At 39.6% G+C, this 23,575-nt stretch overlaps 1 protein-coding gene across 2 annotated transcripts in view; it reads left to right on the top strand.

The window, feature by feature from the left end:
• Positions 1-23,575, top strand: part of AKR1D1 (aldo-keto reductase family 1 member D1) — a 42,602-nt gene that overhangs the window by 5,728 nt on the left and 13,299 nt on the right. For both annotated transcript variants that reach the window (XM_045855548.1, XM_045855547.1), the window contains exons 2-4: positions 8,644-8,811; positions 13,182-13,298; positions 17,943-18,020. In XM_045855548.1, the coding sequence (XP_045711504.1) occupies positions 8,644-8,811; positions 13,182-13,298; positions 17,943-18,020 (363 nt within the window). The remainder of the gene's footprint in view (positions 1-8,643; positions 8,812-13,181; positions 13,299-17,942; positions 18,021-23,575) is intronic.

The raw sequence follows: 23,575 nt of genomic DNA, 5'->3' as shown, positions 1-23,575 counted from the left end.
TTGATCCAGTATTTCTTTCTGGATGGCCCTGGTTGAGATTTCTGTAATTGCAAATAGTTTTTAGAACCTGGAGCGTGAGCCAACAGCTTTGCATATGGGGCAAAGGTGAGGTGAAATCCAAGCCCTTAATGAACACTGAAGGAGCCTGTGTCATCAAGTCCGTTCTGCCCCTGGGCTGGAGGAGGCCGAGGGCACGAGGCTCAGAACCCCTTCTCGGAACTATGCCACCCGTTAAGATTTTATTTTCGGAGGGAGAAGGAGAGGGAGCGAAACATTGATGGATTGTCTCTCATACACTCCAAAATGGCAACCTGGCCTGCAACCCAGGCATGTGCCCTGACTGGGAATTGAGCCAGCAACCTTTTGGTTCAAAGGCTGGCACTCAATCCACTGAGCCACACTGACCAGGGCAGAAGTATGCCATCCTTTAAAATTTCCTCCTTTCTCCTCAATGTCTGCCTAATCTCTCTCTTCCTCTCAATCCAGGGAACATTGTTTCACTTGGAGAAGGCAAAGTCTTGTTCTTATGTCAAGTATTTTTTTATACTGGGGACAGGGTATTAAAGAAAAAATTATTCAGTGACACCTGTTAAAGCATGGTAAGGAAGACTTTATTCAAGAAGAGGGACTGCTTTGATGGACATAGGGACTACTGTGATGGAATTTTGCAGTAGGAGAGATGGGCTCAACTCTGAACACAGCAAAGGCAGGTGGGACCTACAGCCAAGAAGCAGAATTGGGGGTCAGTGGATAGAAAATCACTAAGAGCAGACATCAGGGGGTAAGGGAGGATTCTGGTTAAACCAACCTAACAGGATTCTTGCTGAAGACAGAACTGGATGAGCAGACATCGCTGAGGGTGGTGGAGGATGAGGAAGGAACCTGATTGGATATCAAAGGTGATCAGACAGGGAGGATGGGGCGGGGGGTGTTGCTAAACTGACTTAGCAGGATTTTGCTCGAATCGGCTAATGCAGAGATAAGCAAGGAAGTCCGTGTTGGAAAGGGTTCCAGAGGGGTATGATTAGGGTTGGATCAGTGAAAGAATTTGTGTTGGGGAAGAGAGTAGTTTCACAGTCTCTACTAAATGGACCAGAGGCTAAGCATAACACTCCCTTGGTCTATCCATGCTGTCACAAGGTGTAAGATTTCATTCTTTTTTATTGCTCCAGTGTATATATGTAATACACCTTCTTTATCCAGTTATCTATTGATGGATACAGGTTGATTCTACATCTTGGCTATTGTAAACAATGCTGCGATGAACATAGGAATACATTTATCTTTTTGAATTAATGCTTTGTGTTTCTTCAGCCCAGTACTCAGAAATGCAATTGCTGGGTCATAGGTAGTCCTATTTTTAGTATTTTGAAGAACCTCCATACTTAGGGGGCTACACAACTTGCATTCCCACTAACATGCACAAGGTTCCCTTTTCTCCATGTCTTTGCCAACACTTGTTGTTTGTTGCTTTGTTGATGATAGCCATTCTGGCAGGTGTGAGGTGACATCTCATTGTGGTTCTAATTTGTATTTCCCTAATGACTAGTGACACTGAGCATCCTTTCATGTGTCTATTGGCCACCTGTACATTGAGACATACTCTTACATATTTAAAATGCCTCCAGAGAGCATGATGACAGAGTGTATAGTCCCCTGTTTATCTCCCCTTAAATCTATAATGCAACAAAGTTTCCTCTGTTCAATACACTAGCAGGCTTGGGAGATCCACACATTGGTACATCTGAAGGAGGTTGTATCAGCACACACAGGGGAGGCAGGATGAGGGAGAATACAGGGTTGGTTCCTGAAGATGTAGTTCCATAGCCACCACGGCTGGCCTGTGGCTCCAGCTCATGGGGTAGTGGTGCAGGAGTCAGGGTGCAGCCCCACACTATGGCCCAGTAGAGGGTAAGAGAGAGACAAACAGCATTGGCATCTGAGGACCTGCTCCCTCCCCTTGCTCACCACTTCCTCACACCACTGAGACCCAGTGACCCCAAATCAGTGGGGACACTCACCACCTTGTCACACAAGCGGCAACTCCCATGACCACAGTAACAACCCCTGCCCGGAGGGGCAAGTAGCATAGGGAAGAGAAGACAAAAGTCTGTACTACAGTACCATCAACTGGAAAACACAGCAAAGACCTCTAACTAGCAACCTGCTGAGCTGTTCAAATCAAAATGGTGCCCAACAGAGCAGACCATATGGAAGGGAGGATTAGTGAGGTTGAAGATGGAAATCCAGAAATGATTCAGATGGAAGAGGAGAGAAAACCTATATATTTTTAAAGTGAAGGAACTCTACAAGAACTATCCAACCCTATTAGAAAGGGCAACATAAGGATAATGGGTGTCCCAGAAGGAGAAGAAAGGGAGAAGGAAACGGAGAGGCTTTTCAAAGGAATAACCGATGAGAATTTCCAAAATCTAAGAAAGGAACTGGACATTCAAGTACAAGAAGCTAACAGAGGATGAGAATTTCCAAAACCTAAGGAAGGAACTGGACATTCAAGTATAAGAAGCTAACAGAGCACCTAATTATCTCAAGACAAAAGACCTTTTCCAAGGCACATTATGTTAAAACTGTCAGAAGTTAATAGGTAGTCAGAAGATAAAGACAGTAACCTACAAAAGACACCCCAACAGAATATCATTAGATTTCCCAACAGGAACCCTACAGCTCAGGAAAAAATAGAATGATAGATTCAAAATATTGAGAGGTAGAAATCACCATCCAAGAGTAATATATACAACAAAGTCATCTTTTAGATATGAAGGAGAAATAAAGGATTTCCCAGACAAACAAAAGCTGAAGGAATTTACTACAAGACCTGTATTATAAGAAATGCTGAAAGGAGCACTTCTACCTGAAATAAAAAGACAAAGATACACAAAACTGTAAGGTGACAAAGAGAAGAAAATTGCAACTCTGTTTAGGAATAGGGTGTTAAACAATTATAACATAAAGGTTAAAGGGGAAAAAAAGCATTAAAAATGTAACAACCACAATTCGATCATGAACACACAACATTAAAAAGGGATAATTTGTGGAAACAAATACATAGAAAGGGAGGAGTAAAAGGATGTAACTTGAATAGGTGAGTGAAGATGACATGTTATCAGAAAAAAAAAGACTGTTTTATCTATGAGACAATATATACAAACCTCATGGTAACCACAAAAACAAAAATCCAGAGCTGAGATACAAAACATAAAATTAGAGGAAACAGAGAGAAACATCATAGGAAACCACTAAACTAACATAGCAGATAGAAAAACAAGGGGAAAGAAACAGTGGAGATACAGAGCAATCAGAAAATAAAATATATAGTGGCACAGTAAGTCCTCATATATCAATAATCACCCTACATGTAAATAGACCGAATTTACTCATCAAAAGGCACAACAGAGCAGGTGATTAGAAAACAAGACCATAAGAGACCAATCTCAACTCCAAAGACAAACATAGACTCAAAGGGAAGAAGTGAGAGCTAATTCTCTAAGCAAATTGGACCCAGAGAAAATTGGGCACAGACATATTGATATCAGACAAAATGGATTTCAAGACAAAAAAATAAAAAAGACAAAACTGAACATTTTGTGATAATAAAGGGGACAGTCCAAGAATACATACATTTATTAACATACATACACCCAACCTAGGAGCACCAAAATATATAAAGCAGTTATTAACAGACCCAAAGGGAGAAATGAATAATAACATAATAAATAATAGTAGGAGACTGTAGCACCCCACTTACACCAATGGATTGATCATCTAGACAGAAAGTAAAGAAAAAAATCAGTCTTAAATCAACATTAGATCAGGTGGACTTGGACAGACATTTATAGAGTTTTCTACCCCAAAGTGACAGAATATACATTCATCTCAATTACACACAGAACCTTCTCAAGGGTAGACAATATGTTGGGACACAAAAAAATCTCAATAAATTTAAGAAAACTGAAATGATATCAGCATTTTTTTCCCAACCACAGTAATATAAACCAGAAATCAACTACCAGAAGAAAGCTGGAAAGCTACAACTATGTGAAGATTAAACAACATACTATCAACTATTGGGTCAGCGAAGAAATCAGAAAAAAAATCAAATCATGCATAGAGACAAATGAAAATAAAAACAAAACATACCAAGATCTTTGGGATGCAGCAAAAGCGATGCTGAAAGAGAACTTTACATCCATACAGGCTTACCTCAAGAAACAAGAAAAACCTCAGATAAACAATCAGCATTACACCTTAAGGAACTAGAAAAAGAACAAATGAGGCCCAAAGTTATTAGAAGGATGAAAATAATAAAAATACAAGCAGAAATATAAGAAATAGGGAATAAAAAGACAATAGAAATTATGCTATTGGTTCTTTCACAAGATTAAAAAAATGATAAAACTTTAGCTAGAGTCCCTGAGGAAAAAAGAGATGGGCCAAATAAAACCAGAGATGAATGAGAAAAAGTTATTGCAGATACCACAGAAGTACAAATGATGATAAAAGAAAACTATTGGAGATCCAAGACGGTGGCAGAGTAGGTGGAAATCACACTCACTTCTTCCCAGAAACAAACTGGAATTACAACTAAATTATAGTGCAATCAACCTGAATGATCTAGCTGAACAGAACTCTGATAACTGAGGACGCACAGAAGCACCACGTGGAGACTAGAAGGAAGGGTGCAGATGTGAACATGGCTGGCCCGGCGCTGATATGTGGTGTGGTTGGGAATGCAGAGGGATATCTCAGCTTCAAAGGACCCCTCTGAGGAGATAAGGGCTCAGCTCCACTCCAGGCTCCGAGCCAGGAACGCCAGTGCTGAGAAGAGAAACCCATATACCATCTGTCTATAAAAATCAGCAGGGAGTCCATCTGCCAGGACAGCGTGGAGGCTGCTAGAAACCCACGCACCCTCCCAAAGCACCAACACACAATACTGCATTCACAAGTATTCCCCCTGGGCTCTAAGGGAGGGACGGCAACTCAGAGCAAACTGGAGAGATTAGGCTGTGTGGCTTCAGGGAGAGGGCTAGAGGGACAGCTGCCATTGCCCCTGAGCTGAGTCCCTCTCCCAGGCTGCCACAGACACTATCTTTTCTGTACTTCCCTCCATAAGGCATCAGTCTGCAGAGGTATACTCGCCCCATCCTCCTGACTCCCTGTGGCTGACCCCTGTCAAGACCCTGCCTTGTGAAAAAATTAGCTAGCTGCAGGCAGCCTGGGTCTGCTGCAGGTTTTCTTATAAGGCTCTCCAGGAGGTTCATTTAGACTCAGGGGTTGTCAGAGACACACTGGAAGAGACTGAGCTGTATGCTTCTGGGGCGAGGGCCTTTTTACCCACTAGCCTGACTGGCAATCCCCCCCCCCCCAGCCAACACACACACAGCATCAGCCTGAGGATATCCACTTTCCCACCCTTCCTGATTTCCTGCGGACCCTGCCTGCCAAGCTGTTGTTATTTGCAGATGACATGATACTGTATACAGATAACCCTAAAGATTCAACCAAAAACTACCAGCAGTGATAAATGAAATCACCGAAGTAGCAGAATACAAAATAAATATTCTAAAATATCAGTTGCATTTTCATATACCAATAATGAACAATCAGAAAGGGGAACAAAAAAAGAATCCCATTTCCAACTGCCTTAGAAAAATAAAATAAAATGCCTAGGAATAAATTTAACCAAGTAGGTAGAAAACCTGTACTTGGAAAAGTATAAGACACTGAAGAAAATACAAATAAATAGAAGCATATACCATGCTCATGAATAAGAAGAATGAACAGCACTAAAATGCCCATGTAACCCAAAGTAATCTAGTGATTCAATGCAATCCCTATCAAAATACTAATGGTGTTTTTCACAAAAATATAACAAAAAATCCTAAAATTTGTATGGAACAACGAAAGACCCTGTATAGCCAAAGCAATTTTAAGAAAAAAAGAGCAAAGCCAGAGGTATCACTCTTACTCATTTTAAACTATCCTACAAAGCTATAGTGAACAAAACAGTATGGTATTGGCAGACAAACAGATGAACAGAACAAGGGATCAGAACTGAGAGTCCAGAAATAAACCCACACATATATGGGTAACTAATGTATGAAAATGGAGCCAAGAACACGCAATGGAGAAAGAAAAGCCTCTTCAATAAATGATGTTAGGAAAACTGGGTAGTTGTATGCAAAAGAATGAAACTAGACCACTATCTTACACCAGAAGCAAAAATTAACTCAAAGTGGATTACAATAGAGTTGAAGCTAAGACCCGAAACAATGGAATACATAAAAGAAAACATAGGCACTATGCTTCTGAAATTGGTCTTGATGATGTTTTGTGAATTTGATTCCAAAGGCAAGGAAACAACAGCAAAAATAAACAAATGGGATTAATCAAACTAAAGAGCTTCTTTACAACAAAGGAAACCATCAATAACAAAAAAGCAACCAAATAGATGGGAGAAGATTATACACACACATACGCACATATATAGTCACTCAACTCAACCAAAAAATGAAACCAAAAATCCCAATTAAAAATTGGCAGATATCTGAATAGCCATTTTTCCAAGGAAAACATAAAGATGGTCAATAGGCATATGAAAAAAATGTTTATCATCACTAATTATTAGGGAAATGCAAATCAAAATCACAATGTGATGCCACCTCATAACTGTCAGAATGGCTTTTATCCAAAAGACAGTATTAAAGAGGATGTGATGGAAAGGGAATGCTGAAACTCTGTCAGAGCGATTGTGAATTGGTGCAACCAACCGCTATGAAAACAGTAGGTAGGGAGGTTCCTCAAATATTAAGAATACAACTGCCATACGATCCAGAAATTCCTCTTTTGGGTATTTATCCAAAAAATATGAAAACACATATTTAATATGACATTAAATATGTCATTTAATAAGACATACACACCGCTATGTTAATTGCAGCATTATTTACAATAGCCAAGACATGGAAAAAACCCTAAGTGTCTATCAACAGATAAATGGATAAAGATGGTTTTATATATATATATTTATAAATTATTATTTATAATTATTATACATTCTATATTATTATATTATTGTATTGTATATTATATATTATATAACTATATGTAATGAAATTATATATAATTATATATTTATATGTAATTAAATTATATATAAGTATATATTTATATATAATGAAATATTACTCAGCCATAAAAAGGATGAGATGTTGCCATTTGTGACAACATGGATAAATCTTGAAGGTATTGTGCTGAATGAAATAGGTCAGACAGAAAGGGACAAAAACCACTTATATGTAGACTAGAAAACAAAAGTGTAATGAGCTAACAAAATAAAACAAAAAGTAACTCATAGGTACAGACACCAGAATGGTGGTTGCCAGAAGGAAAGGTGGTTGAGGGCAAAGGCAAAATTAGTAAAGGGGTCAAATATGTAATAATGAAAGGAAACTAGGTTTTTGGTGGTAAGCACACAATAGAGTTACAGATACCAAATTATAATGTTATTCACCTGAAATTTATACATTACTAATCAACATTACCTAAATAAAAAATAAAATGTCATCATAACTAAAGAACAGTAATTTATGTGCAATCTGGAAAATGGATAACTTATATCTCATGTTAAGAATTTGCACTTTTTTCTCCTGTCAACGTTCAGGGGAGAGGATATTCTCATTCTAATGCTTCATGCAGGTTAATGAAATGAACAGAGTTTTAGCTACCAAATTTGATAAAAACGTATCTTGAAAAATCTAGCATGCCCCTCAACAATCTTTTTCCCCAGCTTTACTGAAGCATAATTGATGTACAAAAACACTGCACCAATTCTTAATTTTATTGTTGCTCAAGTACAGTTGTCAGCTTTTTCCCCCCACTTCTTCTGCCCCCCCCACCCCAGCCATCCCCCCAAACTGCACACATTTAAAGCATACAATCAAATGCGCTTGGCACAAGCACGAACCCATGAAGCCATCACCGCATTCAAGATGGTTAACGTACCCATTGCTACCAAGCTTCCTCGTGCTCCTTGGCGATCCCACGTCCACAGCCCCCACTCCAGGCAATCACTGATCTGCGTCTGTTGCTATAGATTAGTTTTCATTTCCTAGCGTTCTGTATACATGGAATCATAAAGTGTCTATTCCTTTTGGTCTGGCTTCTTTCCTTCAGTGTAATTATTTGATATTCATCCGTGTTGCTGTGTGTATCAATAGTTCATTCCTTTTTTATTACTGGCTAGTATTCCATTCTTTGAATATATATATATCAGTTTACTCAGCCAAAGCTTTGGTTTTTAACTGAGCAATCGTCCATAAACTTGTGCCCTCCTACAGCCCGGATACCATGAAGTCTGCCGTCACTGGTAAAAAAAAAAAAAAAACAAACGTTGGGGGCGGCCCTGGGACGGACGGAGTCTCCCGCTGAGGACAGGATGCTCCCTGGGAGGCCAGCTTCTCCAGCCTCCGGGTACCACTTCCAATCACAACAGCATGGAATTGGGAATTTGTCATGTTCGCTCTAAAACCGCTTGCAGCAAACTGTCCCGGTTAATAACGATTCCACTAAAGGAAAGACCCATTTCTTTTCTCCTAAACCCCAACCCCTTGGTCATTTCAGACCCCTAAGGGGATCTGCAAGACATCGGTGAAGGCAGCCATTGACGTGGGGTACCGGCACATCGACGGGGCCTACGTCTACCAGAACGAGCACGAGGTGGGGGAGGCCATAAGAGAGAAGATAGCAGAAGGAAAGGTGCGGAGAGAGGACATTTTCTACTGTGGGAAGGTGAGAGCTTCCCTCCTCCCTCCATCCCCTCATGCTAATGGTGGGCCTGACCTCCCTTCTCTCTGCTGCAGAATGTTGGACTCAGCAAGAGGAGTGCATTTTCAACTGCCTACTTCCTTACTCGTGCCAGCAACTTAGGGACTAATAAGCCCCTTGAAGCAGGCTTAAGGCAAAGCTCCTTCTCCATACATGGCCAAGGATTTAAAACCTATGCAAAGAACCAAATCCACAAAGCAAAAGTCTGGGGAGTGGAGGGAAAGGAGGAGATAGTTCATATTACAGAAGCATTTGCCAAGGCTTTCTTGAAAGGGGCAGCTTTTTTTTTTCTTTCGTGTTTACCTATTTGTTCATAGATCACGAATTTCTTTATTGAACTATAATTCGTGTACCATAAAGTTCACCATTTTAAATCAGTGGTTTTTAGTAAATTCACAGAAGTTGCACCACCATAACCACTACCTAATTTCAGAATATTTTCGTCGCTACAAAAATAAAAACCAAAACCCATGCCCACTAGCAGCCACTTCCCACTGATCCCTCTCCGCCCCGCCCCCAACACTGGCAACCACAGACCTACTTTCTGTCTCCTTGGTTTTCCTATTTTGAACATTTCGTACAAATGGAATCACACAATATGTGGCCTTTTGTGTCTAGTTTCTTTCACTCCATGAAATGTTTCTAGGTCCATCCAAGTTGTAATGTCTATCAGAATATCATTTCTTCTAGAGGCCAAATAAAATGCCATTGTATGGAAATACCACATTTGTTTAGATCACTACCTTGTGAGCAATTTAAATCTCCAGTGTTAGAAATCCATATACATTGAAGAACAATCGAAAAGATAAAGCATCATGTCTCAAATGAAAGACAGTGGGAAGATGGGGTGTATATTTACAGGCAGCTCCGTAGGAACATAATTCAATTCTCTTGAGGGTTCGAAAGAGAAAAAGACACTGCTTCTGATTTCGCCCACCCCCTAGACCTCCCCTCCTTCCAGCTCCCCACTCGGCTCCTGCCAAGTTTCCCGGGTTTGCGATTCCCCAAATCACCAGCTGCTTATGGGTCTGGTCCAAGGGCCACATGGAGCCACTGTCCCAAAATATCAGCTTGGAGCTTTCACTGTATTAAAGCTTTACAATTCTGGTTCCTAAAGATTTTATTACTACACAGTCTCTCATTAGAGTAAAACATTAAACCTTAAATAGGTGGTCATCCCCTGTTTCTGAACAAGAGTAAACTTGACTTCATAGCCTGAGGATGCACGCCAAAGCAGCCTGCCCACAGCCAGAGATATTTTTGGACACTTTGACTTATCTTAAAATTCTTTTTTTTTAACCTTTACATTGTCTCCACAATTTCTTCTTGTTTGTTTCATGTAAGAAGGAGGTTTTAAATAACCACCAAGAGAAACAGACCCTGAAAGTTTCCTTCTTATCTCTTTGGAGAACAGTAAAGTCGTTGCATCATCTATCGCGCTGAAAAAAATGAACCGAATTAAGTCAACTATTTCATAAAGTCACTATGTGCTAACATTTACAGAATACTTACACAGGACCCGTTACAAAGCTGAAACGATATGGGTCTGTTGAATAAAAATAATTAAAATGCATGAAACAGAATTTTCACTGCAGTGAGACGGCAGCAAAAACACCCACACATCCACAGTAACAGCCAAACCCATTTTGCCACTACTCTCTCCACCTGAAGTGTCCTCTTCGGCAGATCTGATGCTTCAAGAAGCTGTACTAATTTATTTTGAGCATCTGAGTACCGCTCAGCAACCTAGGTTTTCCTGACTTCAGGGGCACGCTGGCTCCAACTTGACAATCCAAACCTTAATCTTCCAACGCCTAACACTTTACGATCGAGCCATTTCTTTTTCTTTTTTGTCAAGCCATCTAAGTTTATTTTATTGACTGTATTTTTTCCATACTTATTGAAGTATAATTGACATGGGACATTGTGCAAATTTAAGGTGTGCAACATGTTGACCTCATACACTTATATATTGCAAAAGGATTACCACCCTAGCATCAGCTAACAGCCCCACCCCTCACATAATTACCACTCCTTGTTTGTAGCGAGAACATGGGAGACCTACTCTCTCAGCAACTCTAAAGTACATGATCCAGCATTGTTGATATAATCATTGTGCTGTGCGTTAGATCTCCTGGACTTGCCTCTCTCACAGCTGGAGTCTGTGCCCTGGGACCGACGCCTCCCCGTTTTCATTCATGCACAGCTGTCTCCTTGTTGGCCTTGTGGTGGAGTAAGGCTGGCCTCTCCTAGCCCGCCATTCCGGTGGCACTATCAGTTCAGCCAGACATCCAGTAAGTTCTCAGCAGGGACTGGCAGAATTTCCCTGGGGTCCGAGTAGGAAATGAGAACAAAGGAGCAGTGAGAGAGAGAGAATCTAAATCTTGGCCATAATATAAAATTTCACCGGCTTCTGGACTGCCCGTCACGTGGGAAGCATCCAGTGAAGTGGCTCACACAACTCTATTTCTTGCTCAGATGAAGCACATCTTTTGTCAGAGTGACATGGAAAGGAAGTGCCTGCCCAGGTCAGCACAGCTGTTCTGATACACCCTCCGCTCCCTCGTTACACACAGCGAGGAGAAGTTCAAGGGCTGAGAGTCGGGTGGGAAATGAGCACTGAGCTAAGGAAGACTTTGTCTCCAAATTAGACCCTCTGTGGTTCTGGGGGATCTTTAAATCTCTGGTCCTGTATTTTTTTTTCAAATAATTTTTGTCTTTCAATTATAGTTGATGTACCATATTATGCTGGTTTTAGGTGTGCAACCCAATGATGAAACATTTATGTAATTTATGAAGTGATTAAATCTAGTACCCACCTGACACCACACATAGTTATCACAATATTATTGACTATATCCCCTATGCAGTACTTTACACCCCCATGACCATTCTATAACTACCAACTTGTACTTCATTTTTAAAATATACTTGATTAATTATGCCATTACAGTTGTCCCATTTCCCCCCCTTTATTCCCCTCTGCCCTAAACACCCCCTCCCACCCACATCCCCCCCGTCTTTAGTTCGTGTCCATGGGTCCTACTTGTAAGTCCTTTGGCTTCTCCATTTCTTATACTATTCTAACCTCCCTGTCTATTTTGTACTGACTATTTATGCTCCTTATTCCCTGTATCCTTTGCCCCATTCCTCCCTCCCCTTCCCCACTGATAACCCTTCACCTTTTTCACCCATCCCCCACCCCAATCTGGCAACCGTCAAAATGTTCTCTGCATCTATGACTTTATTTTATTTTGTTTGCTATATTCTACATATAAATGAAATCGTATGGCATTTGTCTTCCTCTAGTCTGATTTATGTCACTGAGCACAATGCCCTGTAGGTCCATCCATGCTGTTCTAGACGGCAAGATTTCATTTTTTTAAAGGCTGAGTCATATTTCATTGTATGTATACACCACTTCTTTATCCACTCATCTATTTTTTTAAGATTTTATTTATTTTTAGAGAGAGGGGAAGAGAGGAAGAGAAACATCAATGTGTGGTTGCCTCTCATGCATCCCCTACTGGGGACCTGGCCCACAACCCAGGCATGTGCCCTGACTGGGAACCCAACCCTTTGATCCTTTGGTTCACAGGTTGGCACTCACCCCACTTGAGCCACACCAGCCAGGACAGCAGTTCCATTTTTAATTTTTTGAGGAAACCCCACACTGCTTTCCACAGTGGCTGCACCAGTCTGCATTCCCACCAACAGTGCATGAGGGTTCCCTTTCCTCCACATCCTCCCGGCACTTGCTTGTTGACTTACTACAGAATGATGGCCATTCCGACAGGTGTGAGGTGATATCTCATTGTGGTTTTAATTTAATTTTTTTGATCTTAGTGATGTTGAGCGTCTTTTCCTAGGTCTACTGGCCAACTGCATGTCCTCTTGGGAGAAATGTCTATTCAGATCTTCTGCCCATTTTTTGATTGGATTGTTTGTTTTTTTGTTGTTGTTGATTTTTATAAATTCTTTATAAATTCTGGATATTAACCCCTTATCAGATGTATCCGTGAATGCTACATCCACTCATCTATTGATGGGCACTTAGGTTGCTTCCATATCCTGGCCATTATAAATAATGCTGCAATGAACATATGGATGAATATTCTGGCACTTTATTCTGATAAAGCTATAATACAGACATCAAGAGTAATATCAGTTTATCTTGTACTCAGGTAAAACTCCAGCATAAACATATTTTTATGCTGTTAAATAAATGAATAAAATGTGTATGAAGGCTTTGTAAAGAATAATGGACTGAATTATTATTTAAAAAAAACACACAGCATGCATATTAGTTAACTAACCCCTTTGGACCCTTTCAGCTTTGGTGTACAGCTCTTGACCCGGAGAATGTCCGTCCATGCCTGGAGAGGACACTCAAGATCCTCCAGCTGGACTATATCGACCTTTACATCATTGAATTACCCATGGCTTTTCAGGTGAGTCCAGACACCTAGAGCTTTGCCCTCTACTCTTTGGTGACCGTGAGCTAGTCCGTTCGTCAGCCCCATAGAATGTCACTGTTTTGTTTCCGTAGATCAGACAGCACTGACCTGGCCCAACAAGTGGCCAAAAGGATTATGTATGACAGTCTCAGGCTTGGATCCCATGTTTCTTCACTCACAATCCAATGCTCTTTTTATTATATCGTGTCTTTACACCTATAGTTTAAACTCCCTACGAGAAACCATCACATACTCCCCAAAGAGCGGTCCGTGTTTTAGTTGTCTGGCATCCAGACACACCCTTCTTGCCACTCGCTGAATCATAAAAATGTCCCTGCACGACATAATGCAAAATAATGCAATATGTACAGCTGAAAATGTATTTGCCTTCCAAAGGGAAATAGCCCAAAGAATGGTCAGGTGTTTTGGAGTTAGCAACAAGATCAGGGTGCTTGTTACTCTTCTAGCTCAATTGCACTCCTTCCTTGAACTTTCTCAATCTGTGGACTCAGTGTTCACCTAACTACCAACGGCACAACCCATACACACTGCTGAAGAGAAGTAACTGCTTTAAATTTTCACTGAGGGAAGGAGACATTGAAAATGAAACTCAACGCTTGTGCACAAAGCAAATCAGACCCTGCTGCTCAAGAAAAACAAGGACCCTCTCCCATTGCGGTGGCCGGGATTCCTTTATGCAACCAACCTGGCTGCCGCTGTTCTGTCCTCTGGAAGTACTTTCCTTGGTGACTCTCCTCTGTGGTCTTGGGCAAGATGAACTCTGGGAAAAATTCCCCTTTCGCATTCTCCTTCATGGAGATGCATACAGGTTTTCAGGCTTCACAATGGCCTTGGTAATCCCAGGCTTTCATTGGTCAGGTTGGGATTTCACGGACAAGACAATATCCATTAAAATTCTGTTAGGCTTTGAGTAAATTCACATTCGGTCAGCTCCATAAAAGAGTATATAAAACTAGAAATCTTATAGGGTCAATTTCTTGTATCTAGTCCTCAACCCATGGTTTCTGCACTTTAGTAAAGAACATGCCTGTTCTGCTCCTCTGCTCAGGATTCAGCTCACGAGCCCCCATCTGGCTTGAAATAATTTAAAACAGGAAGGCACAGCTAACGTGTTCCTCGCACCCAGTCTGCTCCTCATTGGATGGTGCTCCTTTGTCAGGCAGGGCATCCATGGGCCGAGATCTTGCTTTCAGAGATATATGGACAAGAATTCTCCCAAAGTCCAGTTTTATTTCCCTCTAGGATTCCCCCCTTCCTGTCTTGGCTGACACTGACTTTGGACTTTCGAGTTCAACTTCTGACATTTTGATGGCATCCAGAAGCAGAAAGTAGCTATTTCAGCAAAATACAATCTTACCTCTCATCTTACAAACCAAGGAGCAATAAACACACATATCTTTCTTTAGGACCTTACTGAAGATTACAGAAATGGCCAATAAACTTTAACACCCAACGTTTTTCTACTAAGTCCCCTAAAGCTTCAGTCTTAATGGCCTTAGAAGGCCAATCTTGAGACCCCTTGTCAGAGTCTCAAGACACAACAAAGCAACAGTGTAACAAGAGGACATGCTATTGCATAGAAAGAATAGCCAGTTATCAGCTGGACATGGGAAAATCCTCATATCCCCGACCCCATATGGACCTAGCTAATTCCACATTTTTAGTCCATTACTTTCCATTCCCCAACACTGTGTAAGTCAGGACTTTTGTTATACATGGCAAAGTCCAACTTAAATTGGCATTAGCAAAAAGAAGAACTTAAAAGTCCAAGGACATGGTTCCAAGGACAAGTCCAAGGTTCAGGCACAACTGGATCCAGAATTTTAAACTACGTGTCTACACTCTGGCCCTTTCTCTTTGAACTGGTTGGCTTCATTCTCAAAAATCCCTTTCCCCCTGATGTAAAATGCCCACAGACATGGCAAGCCTACATTTTCAATACAGCTTAAGAATTCAGGAAACAAGAGACTACACATTAAACCTCATAGAGAAATAGGGTTAGCCTTGCTTGGGTCATGTATTTATTGTACCTGTTGCTGGCTGGTCTTGTATCTGTTCAGGGTCTGAGTGACTGACTGACATGTATGGCCAAGAGTTAGAGCTGGGCGGGCCCACACAAACAATGTGGAATGAGCTCCTTTGTAGAAGATGGCATAAGGGTGGTAGAAAACAACATAACAGATTCCCACCGCACTCACTGGAGGTCACTTAGCCAGCGCAGTGGTACGAAGCAGGGCTCTAGACCCAGGCTGCCTGGTCTGACTCCCAGCTCTGTGGCACGTGAGCCAGGTAACTTGGTCAAGTTATTGCCTGATCTCATAACACACCCTCTAAGGACGGTGCATTGGAAAGAGTATGGGCTTTGGAGCCACACAGAACAGGGACTGACTTTCAGCTTTACTACTTACCAGCATGGCCACTTCGATATTTCCGAACTTCAATTTCATTGTCGGTAAATCGGAGACAATAATAACTGACTTGCTGAGTTTTGTGAGGAGTCATTAAAATCATACATGTGAAATTACCGACATAGTGCCTGACATTTCATAAATAATAAAAGACAATATTGTGAAATGTTCAGGTAGAAATAGATATTCCAATATACAGAATATCTTCATTTCACACAAGAGGAAGTTGAGGCCCCAGGCAATGAAGTAGCTAACTCAGGTTTAAAATCCATCAGAACGGGGGCCCTGGCTGGTGTGGCTCAGGGGATTGAGGGCCAGCCTGTGAACCAAAGTGTCACAAGTTCAATTCCCAATCAGGGCACGTGCCTTGGTTGGAGGCCAAGTCCCCCCGTAGGGAGTGCTTGAGAGACAACCATACATTAATGTTTCTGTCCCTCTCTTTCTCTCTCCCCTTCTCTGAAAATAAATAAATTGTTTTTTAAGATTTTATTTTTATTTATTTTTTAGAGAGGGAAGGGAGGGAGAAAGAGAGAGAGAGAGAAACATCAATGTGCGGTTGCTGGGGGTCATGGCCTGAAACCCAGGCATGTGCCCTGACTGGGAATCGAACCTGAGACACTTGGGTTTGCAGCCCGCGCTCAATCCACTGAGCTACGCCAGCCAGGGCAATAAATCTTTTTAAAAAAGACTTCCATGCTGCCAACCATATACAACAGACACTTTATCCTCATATTATTTGACCTATTTCAACACAGCCAACCACTGCCTCCTATACACATGTGCTTTTTGTGGCTTCTAGAATGTTACCCTATCATGATTCTTTGGCAGCTTCTTCCTTGCCAACCTCAGAATGTTGTAAGGCCCAGTACCTCTATTCTCAATATTCTTGTCTTACTGAGACACCCTTTCTATGTAAGTGATCTCATATAGTTGCATGGATTGAATACCATTTTATATGTTGAGAGCAACCAAATTTTGTCTGCAGCCAGACCTCTTTCCAGGCCTCTTTCTGAGACTTCTCTGTTTCATTGCCTCCTCAAATAACCACTTGAACTAGATGTGGTCGTTTCAAGCGGAAAATATCCAAAACAAAACTTTTTTAAAAAATAGTTTATTGATTATGCTATTACAGTTGTCCCATTTCCCCCTTCACTCCCCTCCACCCTGCACACCCTCTCCCACCCACATTCCCCCCACCCTTTAGTTCATGTCCATGTGTCATAAGTTCTTCAGCTTCTACATTTCCCATACTATCCTTGCCCTCCCCCTATTTTCTACCTACCATCAATGCTACTTATTCTCTGTACCTTTCCCCCCTCTCCTCCTCCCACTCCCCTGTTGCTAACCCCCCACGTGATCTCCATTTCCGTGGTTCTGTTCCTGTTCTAGTTGTTTGCTCAGTTTGTTTTGGTTTTCAAAACAAAACTCTTGATTCCTAAGCTAACCTCGGGAAATGATTACCACCATCCACCCAAGGAGTCTAGGAATCATCTTTTCTTTTTCTCTATTCCTTTCCCAAGCCCATAAGGAATACGTCCCATTTTTAGAAAGAGCCAAAAATGAGAACTCTGAGAGACAACTTCCACACCAGAGTTAGTCTTAGTTGGGGAAGGATCACCCAAAACCCAGAGAAGGAAATTTGGCCCTCAGATAACGTGTGAAGTAGGAAAAAGAGACGCCGAACCCCTGAAGGGTCCAAAAGTGGAAGGAAAACAGCCAGTGAGCAAGTGACGCCAAACTGAGAAGTCACGTACCGTGCTGTGCGCACCTTTGGCAAGGCTGGACGGACTGTGACAACACTGAGACTGAAAGTCCCCATTCTCAACCTCCGCTCTTTTCTTATGAGTGATTTGTTCGTGACTTAAGAACAGTAATCTGTCAGTAAGTAAAGGGAAAATTAATGCCAGGGTTGGATAAGGGTAAGGAGATTACTGTGTCATATATTTTAGAAAAATGAATTTCTGGACTGTCCCACAAAGGTAAGAAAATATATACAATTTATTATATAACTACTATATACTACTATAACTACTATTATATAACTACTATAATTATTATATAATTTATTTATATAAATATATAAATAATTAAACTTGAATTGCTTTCCCAGGGCTGAAGTATATTTGCAATAATGACAATTCAGATTCCATAATTTTAATTCCCAGATATAAATACAATGAATTACACTTGTTTTGTTTTGTTTTTTAAGCCTGGAGATAAAATCTATCCTAGAGATGAGAATGGCAAGTGGTTATACCACAAGACAAATCTGTGTGCCACTTGGGAGGTAAGTTCAAGTGGGCCTTTTATTGTAAAAGACTCTATTTTTAAATTGTGATCTGATTATTCCTGTTTGATGTATGTGGAAGTGCAGGCTTTACGCTCCTATTCCAAGCTCCAAAAGCCTGAAATTCACTCTAACGGGTACAATGCCCCTTCCCAATGGCGGTCCCCCTCTAGGTGACAGCTGACGATCCAAAGAGTGGAGCCGCATCAAAGGGTGGGGAGGCAGTTACTGGTTCTGGTGCCTGGGGCTCTGCACCTGAGAGTCCGCGTACTCACTCCTGACCTCACCGGCGCTGGCTAGATTTGGAGTCTGGTATTTCACTCTAAGGGTCTGTTGGACAGGAAAGCCAGTATCCCCAAGAGAAAATGAGCTCACAGCTAAAAAAAAAACAAAACTGGGTATTTATCTCATAAGAAAACAACATATCTCCATTAGAGATCCCAACACAAACAGAACAGAGGACCAAGAACTTTCAAATTAGCCAATTAATATACCAAAGGGTATAAGAAAAGATATTAGCAATGAGAAATAAGAACAAGAGAACTTTTTTAAAAAAGTATTTCAAAATAATCAGGAAAAATAAAAAAAACAATGCAATGTATGAGAGAAAAAGTGAAATGGATATAAATAAGGAAAAATTATTGGATTAAAATATCAGGATGAGAAAATCTCCCAATATAAAGAAGAAAAGGACAAAAAAATATAAAAAAAGCTAAGAGATATACAGTGTACAATCAGAATTTATAATACTCACATAATAAAAAGCTCAGGAAAAAAGAAAGAAGAAAAAAGCAAAAGAGGTAATATTTGAAAGGGGAAAAAAAGAGATACCAAAAGGGCATAGATTACTCATACCTAGGAAACCCATATCTAGACACATTATAGAGATATTTCAGAATATCAAATATGAAGAGAAAATATTAATGCTTCCAGAGTATAGCAAAGAAGCCAAAAAAGGAGACAAAAATGAAATAATAAGAGACAATCAATCCAAGAGAAGGCAGGAAAAGAAAATCAGAAGGAAAATGAATAAGTGGGAAAATAGGAGACAAATACCAAGATGAGTGGTTTGAACTCAGTGATATCCATGATCACAGTCTATGTAGACAGTTGAAACAATCCACTTCAAAGGCAGAGGTTGCCAGAATGGAAAAAGCAAAAGCAAAACCCCACTATATATTATATATAAGAAACCCACTTTAAATAAACACACACACGTTTGTTTAAAAAATTAAAGGTTAATAAAATTAAGAGGCTAGAAAAAGATACACTAGGCCCACAGTAATTAAAAAAAGATGGGAGTAGCTATTTTAATATCAACAAAGGTTTCAGAGCAAAAGGTATTACCAGGGATAAAGAAGTTTGTTTTATAATAAAAAAGAAATCAATCCTAAATATCTATGTACTTAATTACAGAACCCTAAAACTACATGAAGCATAAACTAAGAGAATTGAAAAGGGAAAGACAATAATCCACAATTATAGTCAAAGATTATTAAACTTCCATCTCAATAATTGGGATAAAACTAAACAGAAAATCTATAGATTATAGGAGAGTTAAACAATACCATTCAACTTGACCTAATTGACATTTATAGAATACTTGGCCAAAATAGAACACTATTTTTCAAGTGTACATTGAGCATTTAATGAGCCATTTTATGAGACAAAAACTAAATCTCAATTCATTCAAAATATTCTAACTATGCAAAGTAGGCTAATTAAAATTGGAATTAAATTTGATATTAATAACAAAAATCTGAAAAAATCATCAAATATTTTGAAACTAAGAAGCATACACATAAATAACCCATAGGACAAAGAATAAATAACTGAATCTATATCTAGTCTGTAGGCTAGTGACATACCATTAGAATTGAACTCTTTAAAAGCAAAATTGAAGAATAAAAATAAAAAACAATATTAAATATTTAGAGATAAATTTAACAAAATATGTACAAGAGATACACCATGTGCTTTGACCAGAGCCTCAATACAGATGCTGTTAATTCTCTGTAGAGTCAACACAGTCCCAATGAAAATTTCAATAGAAATTGAAAAGCTGATTTTGAAATGTACAGGAAAATGCAAATGATCCAAAGAACCAAAACAACTTTGAGAAAGGATAAATTTTTGAGCACTTATGCTAACTAATCTCAAGAAATATTATACGACTACAGTGATTGAGACCCTGCTGTATTGGCATAAAGGTAGTCATACAGATCAATGGAACAAAACAGAGAGCACCAAAATAGACACACACACACACACACACACACACACACAGAGTCAGGCACAAATAATGCTCTTTTATTACAAAATCATAAGCATGGAATTCTGTAACGTAAGAAAATCACGTTCAAGCACACCATATGACATTTTAGGTCAAGTGTTCAAATTAAATTATAAATTATTATACCTAACCACACTCAAGCATGCCTTACGTCTGCTGGACCCTGTATATGGTCAGCTGATTTTCAGCAGAGGTGCCAAGCAATTCAGCGGGCAAAGGATCATGTTTCCAGGGGTGTACAGGAGCTGGCACATTGCAGCCTGCAAGACCTGACTGTGCATCCCTCCTCCTCACCCCCCACTGGGTGACGTGGTGTTGTAAAGCTCAATGTGCCTGGTGAGAGCAGTTACACTGCAGAAATTGACAAGCACCACACCCTGGGGCACCTTTATTTCCCCTGGACAGCTGGTTGTTAAACATTTATCCATATTTCCATTGCTTGTGTTCATGATCTTGATGGTGGTGATTTTACTGTGCATACATATGTCAAAAGTAATCAAAATGTACACTCAAATGTGTAGATATTGCATATCAATAATACCTCAATAAATCTGTAAGAAAGAAAGAATCAGTCATAATAATGAGATTGGTATCAGTTTTATTTGGATAGGTTCTGTTTTATTATCAGCAGCACAGGATGCAAAAAAGACAATAGAATCATATTTTTGAAGTATTGAAAGATAAAGAACATTGACCTTGAAGCTTATGTCCGGTCCAACTGTATGGCAAAATGATGCATGAACAAACAAGTGCTGGTGAGGATGTGGAGAAGGGGGAACTCTTTTGCACTGTTGATGGGAATGCAGACTGGTGCAGCCACTGTGGAAAGCAGTATGGAGATACCTCAAAAAATTAAAAATGGATCTGCCTTTTGACCCAGCGATCCCACTTCTGGGAATATATCTAAACGAACAGAAAACAGTAATTTAAGAGAACACAAACAACTTTATGTTCATTGCAGCATTATTTATAATCGCCAAGATACGGAAGCAGTCCAAGTGTCCATCAATAGATGAGTGGATGAAACAACTATGTGACATTTACACAATGTTATTCTACACAACCATAAAAAAGGAATAAAATTTTACCCTCTGTAATAGTATGGATGGACTTGGAGAACACTATGCTAAGTGAAATAAGCCAGTCAGAGAGAGACAAATACCATACGATTTCATTCATTTGTGGAATCGAATGAATGAACTGACTTAAAAGCAAAACAGAGACAGATTCATAGATGGAGAACAGATGACAGCTGGTTAGGGGGTGGAGGGATTGACCTAAAAGGAAAAAGGACGCATGGACATGGACAACAGTGTGGTGATTGCTGGGGGTGGAGGGTATAAGTAGACTAAATGGTAATGGGAAATACAATAAAGATCAAACTTAAAAAAGATGCTTTGATAAAAACATTTTCTGATCTACATACTGCTCAGAAGTTCTGCACATAAAGACCAACATTGAAAACCATTGCTAAATAAGAGAAGCAAAAATCTAAAAACTGCTCCAAGAAATGTATAAAGTCAACTTTATATAGTTTTTATTATCTATAAAACTTTCTAAGATCAAATAAAAAAAGTATAACTTTAGTAGTTGGAAATTAAATTCTACATAGACTATAAACCTCATTAGATGTTGGGGAGGGGGGAAAATCAAGAAATGTATGAGAATGTTAAGTTCTTGTCTTTGTTTAAAAAAAGATATACGACCTGGCTGGCGTAGCTCAGTGGACTGAGCTCAGGCTGTGAACCAAAGTGTCGCAGGTTCGATTCCCAGTCAGGGTACATGCCTGGATTGCAGGCCACGGCCCCCAGCAACCGCACACTGATGTTTCTTTCTCTCTCTCTTTCTCCCTCCCTTCCCTCTCTGGAAATAAATAAATAAAAGCTAAAAAAAAAGATATAAAATTTTGAAAGAAAGTACTAAAAAGAAACAGAAAAATTAGGATAAACTGAAATAAGAAATTAAGATGGTAGAAACAGTCCAAATATATTTATAGTTGCAGTAAATATAAACTAAACTCACCAACTGAAAGACAAAGATTGACTAATTAGAATTAGGCACATCAAGCATAAAGACATGTAAAAGTTAAAATTTCTTTTTTAATTTAATTAATTAATTTATTTATTTATAGAGAAGGGGTGGGGAAGGAGAAAGAGAAGGGGAGAAAATATTGATCCATTGTCTCTAGTACACGCCCCCACTGGTGACCTACCCAGCAACCCAGGCATGTGTCCTGACCAGGACTCAAACCAGCAAACTTTCACTTTGCAGGACGACATCAACCAACTGAGCCACAGTGGTCTGAGGCTGAAAGTTAAAACTTAAAGGTTGGAGGAAAATCTTACCAGTCAAACACTTATCAGAAAAAGTTGTATAGTTGTATTAATATCTGACAAAATAAGTTTAAAATTCAAAATCATTATTAGGGATGGAATCTTTCATCATGATAAAAGATTAAATTTACCAAGAAGATGTATCAATTTTGAACACATATGTATCCAATAAAATATCTTAAAAATATATAAAGCAAAAATGGTAGGAAAACATATTTAAAAATGGAATACATGGAGTCATTGATAAATCCAGTATTATAATGGGAGATTTCTGACCTATTTTTTTAAATTACTGAGAAGCCAATTATTGAGAAGATGAAAGTTTATACTAGGAAAAGCTAGCCCTAATTTTATATATGTGTATATGTACTGGTATGTGTATATATGTACACATATGTATGTGAATGAGAAACAGAGAGGGGAGAAAGATTTGCATCCAAAAATAGGAGAATATATATTTTTACACATATCAAACACTTATAAAAAATGATTAGGTACCATGCCATAAAAAAGCCTCAACAAATTTCAAGAAATAGGATGATTATATATGTTACAGGGGGAAGATAAACAATGAAGAATGAATGAATGAGGTGTATACAATACACCTCCAACTCAATCACATAGTTCCTGCTCGTCTCCACCACTTCTGTGCTTCACAGAATGCCTATTGACATACCCAGGGACTTTCATTTTTAAAGAATTTATATTAAGTGCCAGCTGGTGTGGCTCAGTTGGTTGCGTGTCATCCCATGAACAGAAAGGTCACCAGTTTGATTCCTGGTCAGGGCACATGCCTGCTTCGCAGGTTTGGTCCCAGTTGAGGTGGGTACAGAAGACAATCGATTGATGTTTCTCTCCCCCTCTTTCTCCCTCCCTCCCACTCTAAAAAAATTGTTTAATAAAAAAAGAATTTATATTAACCCTTATAA

Source organism: Phyllostomus hastatus, unplaced genomic scaffold (genome assembly GCF_019186645.2).
Source record: "Phyllostomus hastatus isolate PE091 unplaced genomic scaffold, TTU_PhHast_1.1 phas_scaffold_114, whole genome shotgun sequence".
Lineage (NCBI taxonomy): Eukaryota > Metazoa > Chordata > Mammalia > Chiroptera > Phyllostomidae > Phyllostomus > Phyllostomus hastatus.
The sequence above is the reverse complement of the archived record's forward strand: the minus strand, read 5'-3'. Positions and strand labels throughout refer to the sequence as shown.